The sequence below is a fragment of the Physella acuta genome, unplaced genomic scaffold (genome assembly GCF_028476545.2).
Source record: "Physella acuta isolate Inbredline_101_S28 unplaced genomic scaffold, ASM2847654v3 ptg000175l, whole genome shotgun sequence".
Taxonomy (NCBI): domain Eukaryota; kingdom Metazoa; phylum Mollusca; class Gastropoda; family Physidae; genus Physella; species Physella acuta.
The window spans coordinates 110,305-125,503 of NW_026731694.1; the positions used below are offsets into that span (position 1 = coordinate 110,305).

Consider the following 15,199-nt stretch of genomic DNA (forward strand, 5'->3'; position numbering starts at 1 on the left):
TACAAAGTTGACGGTCTGTGACAGGAAATCAACAATAAAAACACATAAGACAATTTGTGTGTGTTTACGTGTTGGGCTAAGCGGGTAAACCATGTATCGTTTACTGGTCTGCTTCATTGCACCGTACCAGTGTTTACGTAAGTTTGTAAATACAGCAATAAATTTGACGTTTTGAGTAGATATATTCAATATCTACGTGTAGATCTAGTAAAGCGGGTGTTATGTCCCCTAAACTTTCTCGAATTTTATGAAATAAAATAAATGGGGATGGAACTAAGTGCAGTCGGAATATAGTCATTGAAAAAATCAATGTTTAAATACTTATTTTTTTAAAAAATAGAATAGAATCTCATAGAAAAAAATAATTGCGCACCAAATGAACAGCAAATAAACTGTGTATAATACTGCGAAACATTATTTTAATATATAAAGCTCAAAACGACTCGGTGCCTCTGTGGTGGAATTGTGTAAGACATGAATATAGAAAAAAAACTCGACTTTATCGCCATTGTGTAGTTTTTTTAAGTGTTCATTTTTGGACTAAAATCGAAATTAAAGATAACAAAAAATCAATATTGTTCACCTTAAAAATAATTTTTTTTATTTTACAAATTATCATTTTAATTGAAGTAATTTGCAAAGAATAAAAATAAACTAATTGTATACACTCAACAAAAATTCCAATTTAAAAAAAAAAGTTTTCAAATTACATGTCTTTGTTAAATTACAGTCATTGATATAGGAATTACAAAAAAGCAGAAAATATTGACTTTTTTATAGTTTGTTTTGATGTTGGCGTTTGAGTTTGTATTTGTGTTTGCGTTCTTTTATGTGTTTCCGTTTGCGTGTGTGCTTGTGTTTGTGTTTGCTTTCAGAAAAGTAATATATTTCATCAACCCGGGCAATGCCGGGTATATACCAATAATTAAACACACGCCATGATCCTTTACAGATAGGTTTTTAGACAGGCCAGAGCAGGGACGGTTAGTACATTAAATGTTTTTTTTTTTTGAGAAATTGGAAATAGTGCTACTTCCAGTAGCCCGAATTTTTAAAAAGAAGTTGTCAGAAAACAGAGCTATATATTTTACTCATATGGGAAATTTCGTCTATCAGAAACAGTACTCAAGTACAGGCTTTTGAAAAACCTAAAATGGAGTAAGTTACACTTCCGGTTACCGGAAATTGCTCAAAAGTTAATACACGACTACAAATTCGATATAATACTTATATATGAAATTACTTCCACCTAGTTGTAACGGTACTCAAGCTACACACACTCAAATAGACATACAAACAAGATCGCAAAATTAAGTTTTTCAGACTCTAAAACGTCGATCTGTTAAAATCTCGGTTTCGATTTTTTTTCTCGATTGCAATACCTCCTCTATACTCCGTATACGAGAAAATAAAAACGTTGGTATTTAAACTGTGATTGTTGCGGCATTAAATCAAATAGTTATTTTTAAATTTCTTTAAGGTTGACACATTGTAACTACGTTAAGTTATGTCTTACTGTTTAATTTACACCATATTATTGCGTATTTTCCACAAACTTTTTCATTGATTGTATTTAGAATGGCTTTTACTGTTAGGTCTTATTAGCAGGTTTAATTTTGTTGTTGTTTTGCTACAATTTATAATTTTCTACACCAAACACTTACCTTCTCAAAGGAATTTGTAAATAAAACTGCGTGTCGTCTTTAGAATGCCAGTCACCGATCCTGGGCACATTCTTTCAACTGTTGAGTGGAACTTTCAGCAACAGCGGTGACCCGGGGCGGTTTGACCCTGACTGTCCACAGGATTTGATTGAGGTTGAGTTTTTGCCAGTGCAAATCAAGTCCATGGAGAACTTTACGGTTTGGCTTGAACTTTCTTTATCCTAATTTTCGTAAAAAGTAAAAAAAATTCCAAATTGTTTTTCAGTTTTTTGCTGATTTTATCATTGTCGACCCCCTCCTCTTTCCACACAAACACATGCACACTTTTTCCCCATGATAAAATATGTTCGGAATTAACCCTGATCCTTCTAATCCCTTATTTAAAACAAAAAGAAAAGGTAACTTTTTGAACCAACATTGCAGGTGAAGTAGAGTTCACATGTTTTTTGTACCCCGGGCATATAATGGAACAGCGTTGTCTAAATATGCACTGCTCTGTCACGGGTCAGTTGTAGGTTAGATAGAAATAGGTTAGAATAATCTAGAATTAGGAGAGAGTGCGTGTGTGAGTTGAGTTTACCCTAGATTATTGTTAACCCCGGTGTGTTTATGTATTGTTATCCCAAGGTCGAATGCGGTATAAAAGCTGGAGTGAACGATTGTAAATGGTCAGTTGGTAGCGGTTAGGGCGAGGGCTACTCTGTTATGTGAAGAAGTGAGTCCAAATAAAAGTATTGAAGTTAACTACGAATCTTTTCCTGAGTTGAACCGAAAACCGGACGTAACACTGCCTAACCCTACTCAGGAACCTAACACAGGCTGACTGGAATCTCATTCAAGACCATTATCAGAACTCGAGATATCAGGTGGCAGCCATGCTGTCTACATGCTGGGCCCGCCGTGATTTCCCCTTTAGAAAATATCAACACGTTTTTTATTCTAAATAGCGAACAACGTATGCAGCCAGAGTTTCTTCAAGGAACTCTTCGGAGGTGGGGGGGGGGGTGTGGCAGACTCCGTCTATCCCCCTAAGGAAGTCTACTCCCTCCCCCTAAAACGAAATGGAATTTATATAGACAAAATATACTTTACCAGTTTCCACCCCCCCCTCCCCCAAATATCAGGTGCTCCCTCCCCAGGAAAAGGTAGTCTGAAAGAAACACTGTATGTAGCATCTGTATCCGGCTCATATGAATCAATGAAAACAATTCAGTTATATAAACACTAAACAAATAGTTTCGTACGAATTTCACTTATAACATCCTGGTTTTTTTTAAATGTCTGTATACATCTCACAAGAACTCACCAATTGTTTTTCAGGGCGGGTTTACAATCGTGTTTAGTGAGAGAGTGAATGGAGCTATTTATAGACTGGAAGTGCTCACTGTCAAGATTGATGCAGATCGACTCGTCCATCTACAGCCGTACAACATTACAGACAGCACTGTGGTGCTGTAAGTGGATGATGTAATACATATAGCTGGATGATGTGGTACATATAGGTGGTTGGATGATGTATTAAATAAAGTAGGTGATGTAGTAGAAATTGATGGCTCATTTAGTACATACAGTTGATGACGTAGTACATATAAGATAGATGAAATTTCGCATATAAGTAAAAAATCTAATTCTCTGTTTTCTGTCAAATTTTGAGTAATTTCCGTTGACCAGAATAAGTACTTTACGCTATTTCCGATTTTTCAAAAAATTGCATATGATTATTACGTACTAATACTCCGCACTACTATACACACATTGTTTGCTGTTCACTTGCTGCGCATATAAATTTTTCTACGAGATCCGTTTCTATTTTTAAAAGTTTAAGTATTTAAAAATTGATAAAAAATCATGGCCATCCTGAGTTGTCATCCCCCGTAGTGTTTCATAAAAATATTCGAGAAAGTTTAGGAGAGATCACTCCCATTTTATTTTTCTAGTTCCAGCAGTGGTTTCGTAATGGATTCAAATTTTCTATATTCTAGCTTGCCCCTGTGTTAACAAAATATTCCATCTAGGGGTGGTCAAGTAAACCTGACGTCGCTATCAGCACTTGGTGTTGGATCTTTTCAAACAAGGAACGAATGTGGGGTCATCTTCAGATCAATTGAGTTCAACACTTATGTGGCATCCTGGCCGGACTGTACTGGGCACTATAATGGGGTAAGTGCTGTTCATTTGGTGCGCAATTAATTTTTCTACGAGATATAGTAAGGTAAGTCTTTGAAGGTAAGTGCTGTTCATTTGGTGCGCAATTATTTTTTCTACGAGATATAGTAAGGTAAGTCTTTGAAGGTAAGTGCTGTTCATTTGGTGCGCAATTACTTTTTCTGCAAGATATAATAAGGTAAATTCTTGAAGTGCCGGTTCAGCTACTTTGTGTGGCTCTTTTAACGTCTTGGTAACGACATTGTAACGTATTCTGGGTCAGGTTTAACGTAATGTTATGACCAGTTCAATGACCGAGTGAGACCAGATTAACGTCTAAGTCAGCCATATATGTTCAACAAAAACTAAAAATTTACATCTTTGTAATTGTATCGACAAAAGTGTTTAGGCGTAAGTACAATTTGTTGAGTACATGGCGAGAGTTTTTTTTTTCGATGTACCCAGTGGCGTAGCCTGGATCGTCTTAAGGGGAGGGGGGTCCAATTTTTACCCGGGGACAAACTTTCGATTTACACCCCCCCCCTCAAACTTTCGATTTGCACCCCCCATCAAACTTTCGATTTGCAACCCCTCAAACTTTCGATTTGCACCCCCCCCCTCAATATTTCGATTTGCACTCCCCCCTCAAACTTTCGATTTGCACCCCTCCCCCTCATACTTTATATATATACCGAGGGGTCTATGGGGGGTTATGACCCCTTCTAACCCCCCTGCCTACGCCACTGGATGTACCTATATGTTTAACAGGGGGAATAGTAGGCATGTTTGGGATTATGCGGTAATTTAACAAACATACCTTTTTCTAACGGAAAACAAGGTAGTCTACAAAATCTGTTTATCTATAACTTATAAGTATGTGTAACTTCTAGGAGTTGGCCGCATACACCATCAGCCTCAGCTGTAACGGCATATCGTTCGTCTCAGTGCTTGATCTTTTCCCCGAGAAAGCTTGCAACTTGCCATACATAATCTGGTTAAAAGAGAGGTTAGTGTCAGGCATATTGTTAGTAGCTGTTCTTACAAAATTAGTGTAGACGTTAATGTGGCATATGTTACAAGACTAGTGTAGAAGTTAGTGTGTGGTGTATGTTACAAGACCAGTGTAGAGGTTAGTGTGTGGTGTATGTTACAAGACCAGTAAAGATGTTAGTGTGAGGTGTATGTTACAAGACCAGTGTAGAGGTTAGTGTGTGGTGTATGTTACAAGACCAGTAAAGATGTTAGTGTGAGGTGTATGTTACAAGACCAGTGTAGAGGTTAATGTGGCATATGTTACAAGACCAGTGTAGAGGTTAGTGTGTGGTGTATGTTACAAGACCAGTAAAGATGTTTGTGTGTGGTGTATGTTACAAGACCAGTGTAGAGGTTAGTGTGTGGTGTATGTTACAAGACCAGTGTAGAGGTTAGTGTGTGGTGTATGTTACAAGACCAGTAAAGATGTTTGTGTGTGGTGTATGTTACAAGACCAGTGAAGATGTTAGTGTGTGGTGTATGTGACAAGACCAGTAAAGATGTTTGTGTGTGGTGTATGTTACAAGACCAGTGTAGAGGTTAGTGTGTGGTGTATGTTACAAGACCAGTAAAGATGTTAGTGTGAGGTGTATGTTACAAGACCAGTGTAGAGGTTAGTGTGTGGTGTATGTTACAAGACCAGTAAAGATATTTGTGTGTGGTGTATGTTACAAGACCAGTGAAGATGTTAGTGTGTGGTGTATGTTACAAGACCAGTAAAGATGTTTGTGTGTGGTGTATGTTACAAGACCAGTGTAGAGGTTAGTGTGTGGTGTATGTTACAAGACCAGTGTAGAGGTTAGTGTGTGGTGTATGTTACAAGATCAGTGTAGAGGTTAGTGTGTGGTGTATGTTACAAGACTAGTAAAGATGTTAGTGTGTGGTGTATGTTACAAGACCAGTGAAGATGTTAATGTGTGGTGTATGTTACAAAACCAGTGAAGATGTTAATGTGTGGCATATGTTACAAAACCAGTGTAGAGGTTAGTGTGTGGTGTATGTTACAAGACCAGTGTAGAGGTTAGTGTGTGGTGTATGTTACAAGATCAGTGTAGAGGTTAGTGTGTGGTGTATGTTACAAGACCAGTGTAGAGGTTAGTGTGTGGTGTATGTTACAAGACCAGTGTAGAGGTTAGTGTGTGGTGTATGTTACAAAACCAGTGTAGAGGTTAATGTGTGGTGTATGTTACAAGAATAGTGTAGAGGTTAGTGTGAAGCTTTTAGGAGTACCTTATCTTGGGGTTACAAGAACAGTGTTTTGTACATACTTTGTAAAGTGAGTTTCAATAAGATTAGGCTCATTTAATTGTGAAAAGGTAAACATTGAAAAGAGTATTAATACTGTTTTTGCTTTGATATATTTTTCAGATTCCCCCTCCCCCCAAACATGGTCTACAACAACCACGGGGGTGGGGACCCATGTAACTGCCCGGCGTCTTGACCTGCTCAACTACAAATTAATATCTGCCTTGAGGAATATTGCGTTAAAAATAATGGTTGAGATATAGGTTTGATTACGTCGGACTCGTTTTGTAGCTTAAATCTGATTAAAAGAATAAACATAAAAAGTAACTTGATGTGTGATTCACTGATTAAAAGTTGATTTTTTTAAAAATCATGTTTTCCTTTTAACTAGACAAAATAAAACATTCAACACATATGATCACATAGAGGAATTGACAGTGAAGACCCGATCTATAAGGCTGATAGTTTAACAGGTTAAACATTGGCTTGTCAATGTTTTTTGTGATAGTTTAAACATTAATGACATGAATGACATTTTGTTTGCTGATCTAATTTGTCTCTAATCAATATTGCGTTACTTACACTATGAGATTTATGTTTTTCTGTCTTTTATTCATCAAACATCTAATCCTAAAGAAACTTTGGTAGTTGTTGAGAATACTCCTGGCAGGGCTTTTCCCAGTCATTATTCTGAAGAAATACCGGAAGAAACTCTGACTCCTGAGACTCTATCTGCCATTATTTTTTCGGAAGGCGGCGCCCCGGCAGTAAAGCGATGCGGTTTACTGCCCTTTGCACAGGGGATCCGTTGGTTGAACGTCCTGCGCAGCGGGTCAGTGTTACTACTTGATTCAACTGTCGAAGTGCACAGGCGCATCAGCCGGCACCCCAGCGGTAGCGTAACCCGGTGCGCCTAGGACTCCCTTATGAGCACAAGGGCGCCTATATTTTTTAATGAGCGCCATACACTAACAATATGGAGTGCTACTAAAAATCGTTTGCTCAATCAAAAAAGGGGGTGTTCATCGGTGCCTCAGCATAAGTAACGGTTGGACACCCCAAGATACCCAACGGCTACCTGGGTGCACGGGATCCTTTGATTGAGCGTCAAGAAGAGTACTGGATAGTAATTGATTCAACTGTCAAAATAAAACAAGGGTTTCTTCCTACGCCTCATGCGTACACCTGACACAAAGCACTAGAGCACAACATACTAGGGGCACAGTGGTCCTCTACATTCCATCTTTAACCAAACCAGGGATTGTACCCGTCTACCTATGGTACTGTACTTACGGTGGGTGATAAACTCTCAAGGGTGTCATACTGGACGCCCTGGTGGCGTCTAAACAGTAGTTTGGACAAATCTTCGCCCCAGCATCTAAGATCCGATAAATCTGGTATCGGTGTCGTTCGCATTTTAACTATCTCAGTTTTAAAGAACTAGACCTACATCAGTATTGAACATACAGAAGCATCTAAAGTGGATCCTAAGGAACTAATTAATTATTTTGTAAGCTTAAAAGCCTGGAAAAAAACAAATCTAAATGAATCATGAGCAACTTTTAAAAAAATTGTGTTTGGTTAGTGATCACAATAACGATAGTCACCCTGTTTGTTTATTGAAGGTGTCAACCTTACCGTACCCCCCCCCCCCCCTTCAACAATCGAAAATTTTTGGTGGGATATAACCCCTCCCTTGTATTGTATTGTTTTAACTTGATAAAACATAGTTCTGATTGTAAGGTTTTCAATTTTTAAATGGTGACAGCCTAAATGGTGTTACTCAATGTGGACCACACCCACCGTCTCTTGACGCCACTGAGTTTGGTTACTTATATGTTACAGGCTTACAGTTCATTTGCTTTTCAAATAAAAGTGATATGAAATCAAATATCTTTTACTTTACGGGGTAGTACATAATAATACAGTACAGTATAAATCCACAATCGAGATGTAAAAATTATAAAATGTACATTATTTAAAACTCTGTTCTTGAAAGCAGCAGTCGATTCCTTCGTTGTCCATGTTTAATTCCGTTGTAGTCTAACGGCCACTGATGAGGTGTGCATAGGGGCCCGAAAATTGTAGCTGCGCCACTGGCTAATCGGTAAGATCTTCACTTTTCTTCGTCATTTTAGTGACGGCTTAACATGTATTTAAAGCTACTCGATCGTAGCTCTAAATTTAGGTCTATTTTAGGAGGTTTATCTATTGGTATACAAAAAATATATATGGCAGACAAAAAGCAACAACTACACAACCATTGTGAACTAAATAAAATTATTTAATAAAACCTTATAAAATTACTGCCTTCCATAAAGTGAACATTAACATTGGTAACTTTGTAAAAAGACTTTTGAATGGTCTGTAGTACCAATTTTAAATAATGCTTTGTAGAGGTCGGGGAAAGAATATGAGCTGATCTATTTATGTTATACCACGCTGTTTGCGTTGAAGGGAAAATATATCCCATTTCGTTATAAATAAACCGGGAGTGATCTCCCCTAAACTTTCTCGAATATTCTTATATAAAACAACAGGGGATGGTAACTCGGGATATAGACATGGTTTTTAATCCATTTTAAATAAGCCTACTTAAACTTTTTAAAATAGAATAAAATCTCGTAGAAAAAAGGAATTGCACACCTAGTGAACGCCTAGCAAAATGTGTATAATAGTGCGGAATATTATTAGTACTTTATAAATTCACATAGGTTTTTTCTGAAATCGGAAATAGCGTAAATTACTACTTCCGGTCAACGGAAATTACTCAAAATTTTACAGAAGGCAGCAATTATATTTTTTACATACATGTTAAATTTCGTTTATCTATCTGAAATAGTACTCAAGTTATTAGGCTTTTGAAAAATTGAAAGGTTATCGGAAATCGCTGAAAAGCTGTTACGGATCTACGATTTTGATATAATACTAATATATGAAATTTTATCAACCTAGCTGTAATGGTACTCAAGTTATCGTGTTTACAAACACATACAGACACACACACACACACATACACACACAGAGACATACGGACAAGATTGTAAAACTATGTTTTTCCGAATCAGGGAGGTGTAAAACGTCGACATTTTCTAAAATCTCAATCTTTTTTTTTTTTTGCAAGATTATCAGACTTTCTTTATACTTCGTATATACGAGAAAGTACAAAAAATGAGAGCAAAATCCCACATTCCTTACTTTTAAAAGTATTGCTCAGCTAAAGACAATAAATGTCTATGTATCACGACCATTACATTCTACAAAGCTGATGGGCTATGACAGGTAATCAACTATAAAAACACACGGACAGTCTTTGTTTATTTACGTGTTGGGAGTAGCGGTGAATGATGTTTCGTCGTCTGCTGGTTGTTGCTATTGTTTTCTGTTGCTGTTTCATTACACCATGCTCGTGTTTACGTAAGTAGCATTTTGTTAATGTTGCAAACAAAAATGCATAAATTATGTTTAAATTTACTGCTACAATTGTAGTTACAGTGTAGATCTATACATATAGTATTAGAACTAATTGCTGTGACTTTGAATCCAAGACTAGGGTTAGGAATAGATCAAGTAGTTGTTTTTAAAATTACTTTAGGTTTGGCCTACAAAGGAGTTTTCGGTCCGTATTGCTTTTGATTTGTTATTATGGTTATGAATAGAACAATAGTTAGGCTTAGGGTAAGAACAGTGAGTTAGTTCTTACTGCTTAATTTACACATTATTGCTGCATCTTTCCCAAATACTTTTTTTACTGTCTTCAGCATGATTTTCTTGTTTGGCGTTATAATCAGGTATATGTTATTGCTTTTTTGTTAAGTGAGTTATTTTCTACACCAGACAATAACTCTATTAGTACCCTCTCATAACCCTTGATATTAAACTGAGAATGATTTTCCTGTTTGGCCTTATAATCAGGTATCTGTTATTGCTTTCTTTGTTAAGTCAGTTATTTTCTACACCAGACAATAACTCTGTCATGACCCTCTAATAACTATTTATATTAAACTGAGTACCGTCTTTAGAATGCCAGTCACCGATCCTGGGCACGTTCTTTCAACTGTTGAGTGGAACTTTCAGCAACAGCGGTGACCCTGGGAGGCTTGACCCAGACTGTCCACAGGATTTGATTGAGGCTGAATTTTTGCCAGTGCACATCGAATCCCTGGAGAACTTTACGGTTTGGCTGGAACTTTTTTTACCTTAGTTTACTAATTTTTTTCCTTTTCCCATGTTTGTGTGGCTTTTTTTTGCTGATTTTATCACCTCATTTTCCTTTTCACACAAACACACACACACACATTTTCCCATTGTCACTTAGGTTCGGAATTAAATCGGATCACCACCATCCGCTCCTCTAAAAAAAAAAGAAAGAAAAACGTAACATTTTGGACCTGATGATCAGGTGAAGTAGAGCCCACCTGTTTTCGTGAACTGTAAATACATACTGTGGTCAGAACTAGGCTCAGCTCTACATAACGTTAGCCAGGTAGAAATCTAACAAAAAATTGACTGAGTTGAATCAGAGTGATGACAGGTTTCCATCGACTTTTTTTCCTAAACAACGAACAACGTATGGAGTGTTTTTATCCTGCTCATCTGACTCGAAAAAACTCAACACGTTTATATAAAAAGGAAATTATATTTATTGAACAAAGTTCACAAGCCGTATCATAATAAAATCATTATTCTTTAAATGTCTATTTATAGCTCACAACAAACCTACCAATTGTTTTACAGGGCGGGTTTACAATCTTGTTTACTGAGAGAGTGAATGGAGCTATTTATAGACTGGAGGTGCTCACTGTCAAGTTGGATGTGGATAGAGTCATCCATCTACAGCCATACAACATCACAGACAACACTGTGGTGCAGTAAGTGGAAGATGTGGTACATATAGGTGGATGATGTAGTACATATAGATGGATGATGTGGTACATATATGTAGATGATGTGGTATTTATCGGGGGATGATGTGGTACATGTAGGTGGATGATGTGGTACATATAGGTAGATGATGTGGTACATATAGGTGGATGATGTGGTACATATAGGTAGATGGTGTGGTACATATAGGTGGATGATGTGGTACATATAGGTGGATGATGTAGTACATATAGATGGATGATGTGGTACATATATGTAGATGATGTGGTATTTATCGGGGGATGATGTGGTACATGTAGGTGGATGATGTGGTACATATAGGTAGATGATGTGGTACATATAGGTGGATGATGTGGTACATATAGGTAGATGGTGTGGTACATATAGGTGGATGATGTGGTACATATAGGTGGATGATGCGGTACATATAGGTGGATGGTGTGGTACATATAGGTGGATGATGTGGTACATATAGGTGGATGGATGAAGTGGTACATATAGGTGGATGGTGTGGTACATATAGGTGGATGATGTGGTACATATAGGTGGATGATGTGGTACATATAGGTGGATGATGTGGTACATAGAGGGGGGATGGTGTGGTACATATAGCTGGATGATGTGGTACATATAGGTGGATGGATGAAGTGGTACATATAGGTGGATGATGTGGTACATATAGGTGGATGATGTGGTACATATAGGTGGATGATGTGGTACATATAGGTGGATGATGTGGTACATAGAGGGGGGATGGTGTGGTACATATAGCTGGATGATGTGGTACATATAGGTGGATGGATGAAGTGGTACATATAGGTGGATGATGTGGTACATATAGGTGGATGATGTGGTACATATAGGGGGGATGGTGTGGTACATATAGGGGGATGGATGAAGTGGTACATATAGGTGGATGATGTGGTACATATAGGTGGATGATGTGGTACATATAGGTGGATGATGTGGTACATAGAGGGGGGATGGTGTGGTACATATAGCTGGATGATGTGGTACATATAGGTGGATGGATGAAGTGGTACATATAGGTGGATGATGTGGTACATATAGGTGGATGATGTGGTACATATAGGGGGATGGATGAAGTGGTACATATAGGTGGATGATGTGGTACATATAGGTGGATGATGTGGTACATATAGGTGGATGATGTGGTACATATAGCTGGATGATGTGGTACATATAGCTGGATGATGTGGTACATATAGGTGGATGATGTGGTACATATAGGTGGATGATGTGGTACATATAGGGGGATGATGTGGTACATATAGGTGGATGATGTGGTACATATAGGGGGATGGATGAAGTGGTACATATAGGTAGATGGTGTGTTACATATAGGTGGATGATGTGGTACATATAGGTGGATGATGTGGTACATATAGGTGGATGATGTGGTGCAGTAAGTGGTTGATGTAGTACATATAGCTGGATGGTGTGTTACATATAGGTGGATGGTGTGGTACATATAGGTGGTTGATGTGGTACATATAGGTGGATGATGTGGTACATATAAGTGGATGATTTGGTACATATAGGTGGATGATGTGGTACATATAGTTGGATGACGTGGTACATGTAGGGGGGATGGTGTGGTACATATAGGTGGATGATGTGGTACATATAGTTGGATGATGTGTTACATATAGGTGGATGATGTGGTACATAGAGGTGGATGATGTGGTACATATAAGGGATGGATGATGTGGTACATTTAGGGGGGATGGTGTGGTACATATAGGTGGATGATGTGGTACATATAGGTGGATGATGTGGTACATATAGGGGATGGATGATGTGGTACATATAGTTGGATGATGTGTTACATATAGGTGGATGATGTGGTACATAGAGGTGGATGATGTGGTACATATAAGGGATGGATGATGTGGTACATATAGGTGGATGATGTGGTACATATAAGGGATGGATGATGTGGTACATTTAGGGGGGATGGTGTGGTACATATAGGTGGATGATGTGGTACATATATGTGGATGATGTGGTACATAATGGGGGATGGATGATGTGGTACATATAGGTGGATGATGTAGCGGATTTAGACTTCTGTAATCTAGTTGGATCCCTTATATTAAAAGCTGTGTTTATTATATTTTCCATCTAGGGGTGGTCAAGTTAACCGTACATTACTCTCAGCCCTTGGCGTTGGATCTTTTCAAACAAGGAGCGAGTGTGAGGTCATCTACAGAGCTATAGAGTCCAATAATTTCGTAGCAGCCTGGCCGGACTGTACTGGGCACTATGGTGGGGTGAGTTCAACGTCTTAGAAGGCTCAGTTCAACGTCTTTGTGTGACTTGTTTACAGTCTTGGTAAAGCCATTTTAACATTTTAGTGTATCCAGTTTTAACGTCATAGTGAGCAAGATATGTTTAAATAAGTAAACGTTAATTTCTTTGTAATTGTATCGATAAAACTGTTTACAAGCTGCTTCGCTTTGCTGAGTAGATTGAGAGTTTGCGTTAAATATACCTATGTGTTTAGCAGGGGGGATCGCAGACATGTTTGGGATTTTGGGAAAAATATGCTTCAACAGGCAGACCTTTTTCCAATGGGAAACATAGTCGTCTACTATATATATTTTTCTACATATATTTCTCTTCCAGGAGTTGGCGACTTACACGATCAGCCTCAGCTGTAATGCCCTATCGTTCGTGTCTGTGCTGGATCTTTTCCATGAGAAACCTTGCAACTTTCCCTATGTCATCTGGTTAAAAGAGAGGTCAGTGTCAGAGTAAATCTTTTTGGTGTTACATGGCCAGTATAGTGCTCATTGTGTGGTGAATGTTACAAGGCTAGTGTAGAGGTCAATGTAGTGTATATGTTACAAGGTCAGTATAGGGCTCATTGTGTGGCATATGTTACAAGACCAGTGAAAAGGTCAGTGTATGGTATATGTTACAAGGCTAGTGTAGAAGTTAGTGGGTGTTTTACATGGTATGTTACAAGACCATCGAAGAAGTTAGAGTGAGCTTGTCAGAGTTAAAAGACTAGTGTAGAGGTTAGTGTGTGGCGTATGTTACAAGACGAGTGTTGGTATATACTTTGTAAAGTTAATTTCTATATAGCTAGGTCAGTTTCATTGTGAAAAAGTAGTTGTTTAAAAAAATATTAATACTGTTTTTTTTGCTTCAATATATTTTTTCAGATTCCCCCTCCCCCCAAACATGGTCTACAACAACCACGGGGGTGGGGATCCATGTAACTGCCCGGCGTCCTGACCTGCTCAACTACAGATAGAGTATAAATATTCGGCATCGTTTAGTATTTAGTTAAAAAATAATGGTTGAGCTGTATTTTGCATTATCTCGATGTTTAGTAGCTTAATCTGATTAAGAGAATAAACATAAAAATTACCTTGATGTGTTATACACTGATAATTTACTTTTTTTTTTGGATGAATAAATGTTGATTGAAAAATAAATACATTTTTTCTGCATATGTTGGGAAAGCAGCTGTAATAAATGCAAATATCCATCTCCATGGGTACGACACCAGCTTCGTAGTCATACTTGGGCAGCGGTAGATCGGATGATTGCTAAGCCAAAAAAAAATCTCAAGTTAGGTTTCTGAACTCAGGGCCTAGCTTTGATGTATGTCGTAGTTAGGGAAAGTACAAGCGGTTGGGGTTTGAAAGTACAACAACATATTGTGGGTAAAAGTACTGAGGTAGGCCTATATGATTGGTAAAGTACAACATAATGTGGGTAAAATTAATGAGGTAGGCCTATATGATTGGTAAAGTACAACATAATGTGGGTAAAATTAATGAGGTAGGCCTATATGATTGGTAAAATACAACATAATGTGGGTAAAATTAATGAGGTAGGCCTATATGATTGGTAAAGTACAACATAATGTGGGTAAAATTAATGAGGTAGGCCTATATGATTGGTAAAGTACAACATAATGTGGGTAAAATTAATGAGGTAGGCCTATATGATTGGTAAAGTACAACATAATGTGGGTAAAATTAATGAGGTAGGCCTATATGATTGGTAAAGTACAACATAATGTGGGTAAAATTAATGAGGTAGGCCTATATGATTGGTAAAGTACAACATAATGTGGGTAAAATTAATGAGGTAGGCCTATATGATTGGTAAAGTACAACATAATGTGGGTAAAATTAATGAGGTAGGCCTATATGATTGGTAAAGTACAACATAATGTGGGTAAAATTAAT

General features: G+C 37.7%; 1 protein-coding gene across 1 annotated transcript; it reads left to right on the forward strand.

Moving 5' to 3' along the window:
• Window positions 1-26: 26 nt before the first annotated feature.
• On the forward strand, window positions 27-14,292 carry LOC131936341 (uncharacterized). The gene is made up of 6 exons (XM_059293276.1): window positions 27-137; window positions 1,708-1,862; window positions 10,824-10,957; window positions 13,120-13,264; window positions 13,620-13,735; window positions 14,162-14,292. Exons 1-6 carry the CDS (start codon window positions 92-94, stop codon window positions 14,232-14,234), a joined length of 669 nt encoding a protein of 222 aa, XP_059149259.1. The 5' UTR covers window positions 27-91; the 3' UTR covers window positions 14,235-14,292.
• The last annotated feature ends 907 nt before the right edge of the window (window positions 14,293-15,199 follow it).

What these genes read in the sequence shown, in the direction of transcription:
- LOC131936341 (XM_059293276.1), top strand. Translation starts at nt 92, where the DNA reads ATGTATCGTTTACTGGTCTGCTTCATTGCACCGTACCAGTGTTTAC. An exon ending in AGTCCATGGAGAACTTTACG is followed by an intron (nt 1,863 to 10,823) that starts GTTTGGCTTGAA and finishes ATTGTTTTACAG; the next exon opens with GGCGGGTTTACAATCTTGTT. An exon ending in GTCATCTGGTTAAAAGAGAG is followed by an intron (nt 13,736 to 14,161) that starts GTCAGTGTCAGA and finishes ATATTTTTTCAG; the next exon opens with ATTCCCCCTCCCCCCAAACA.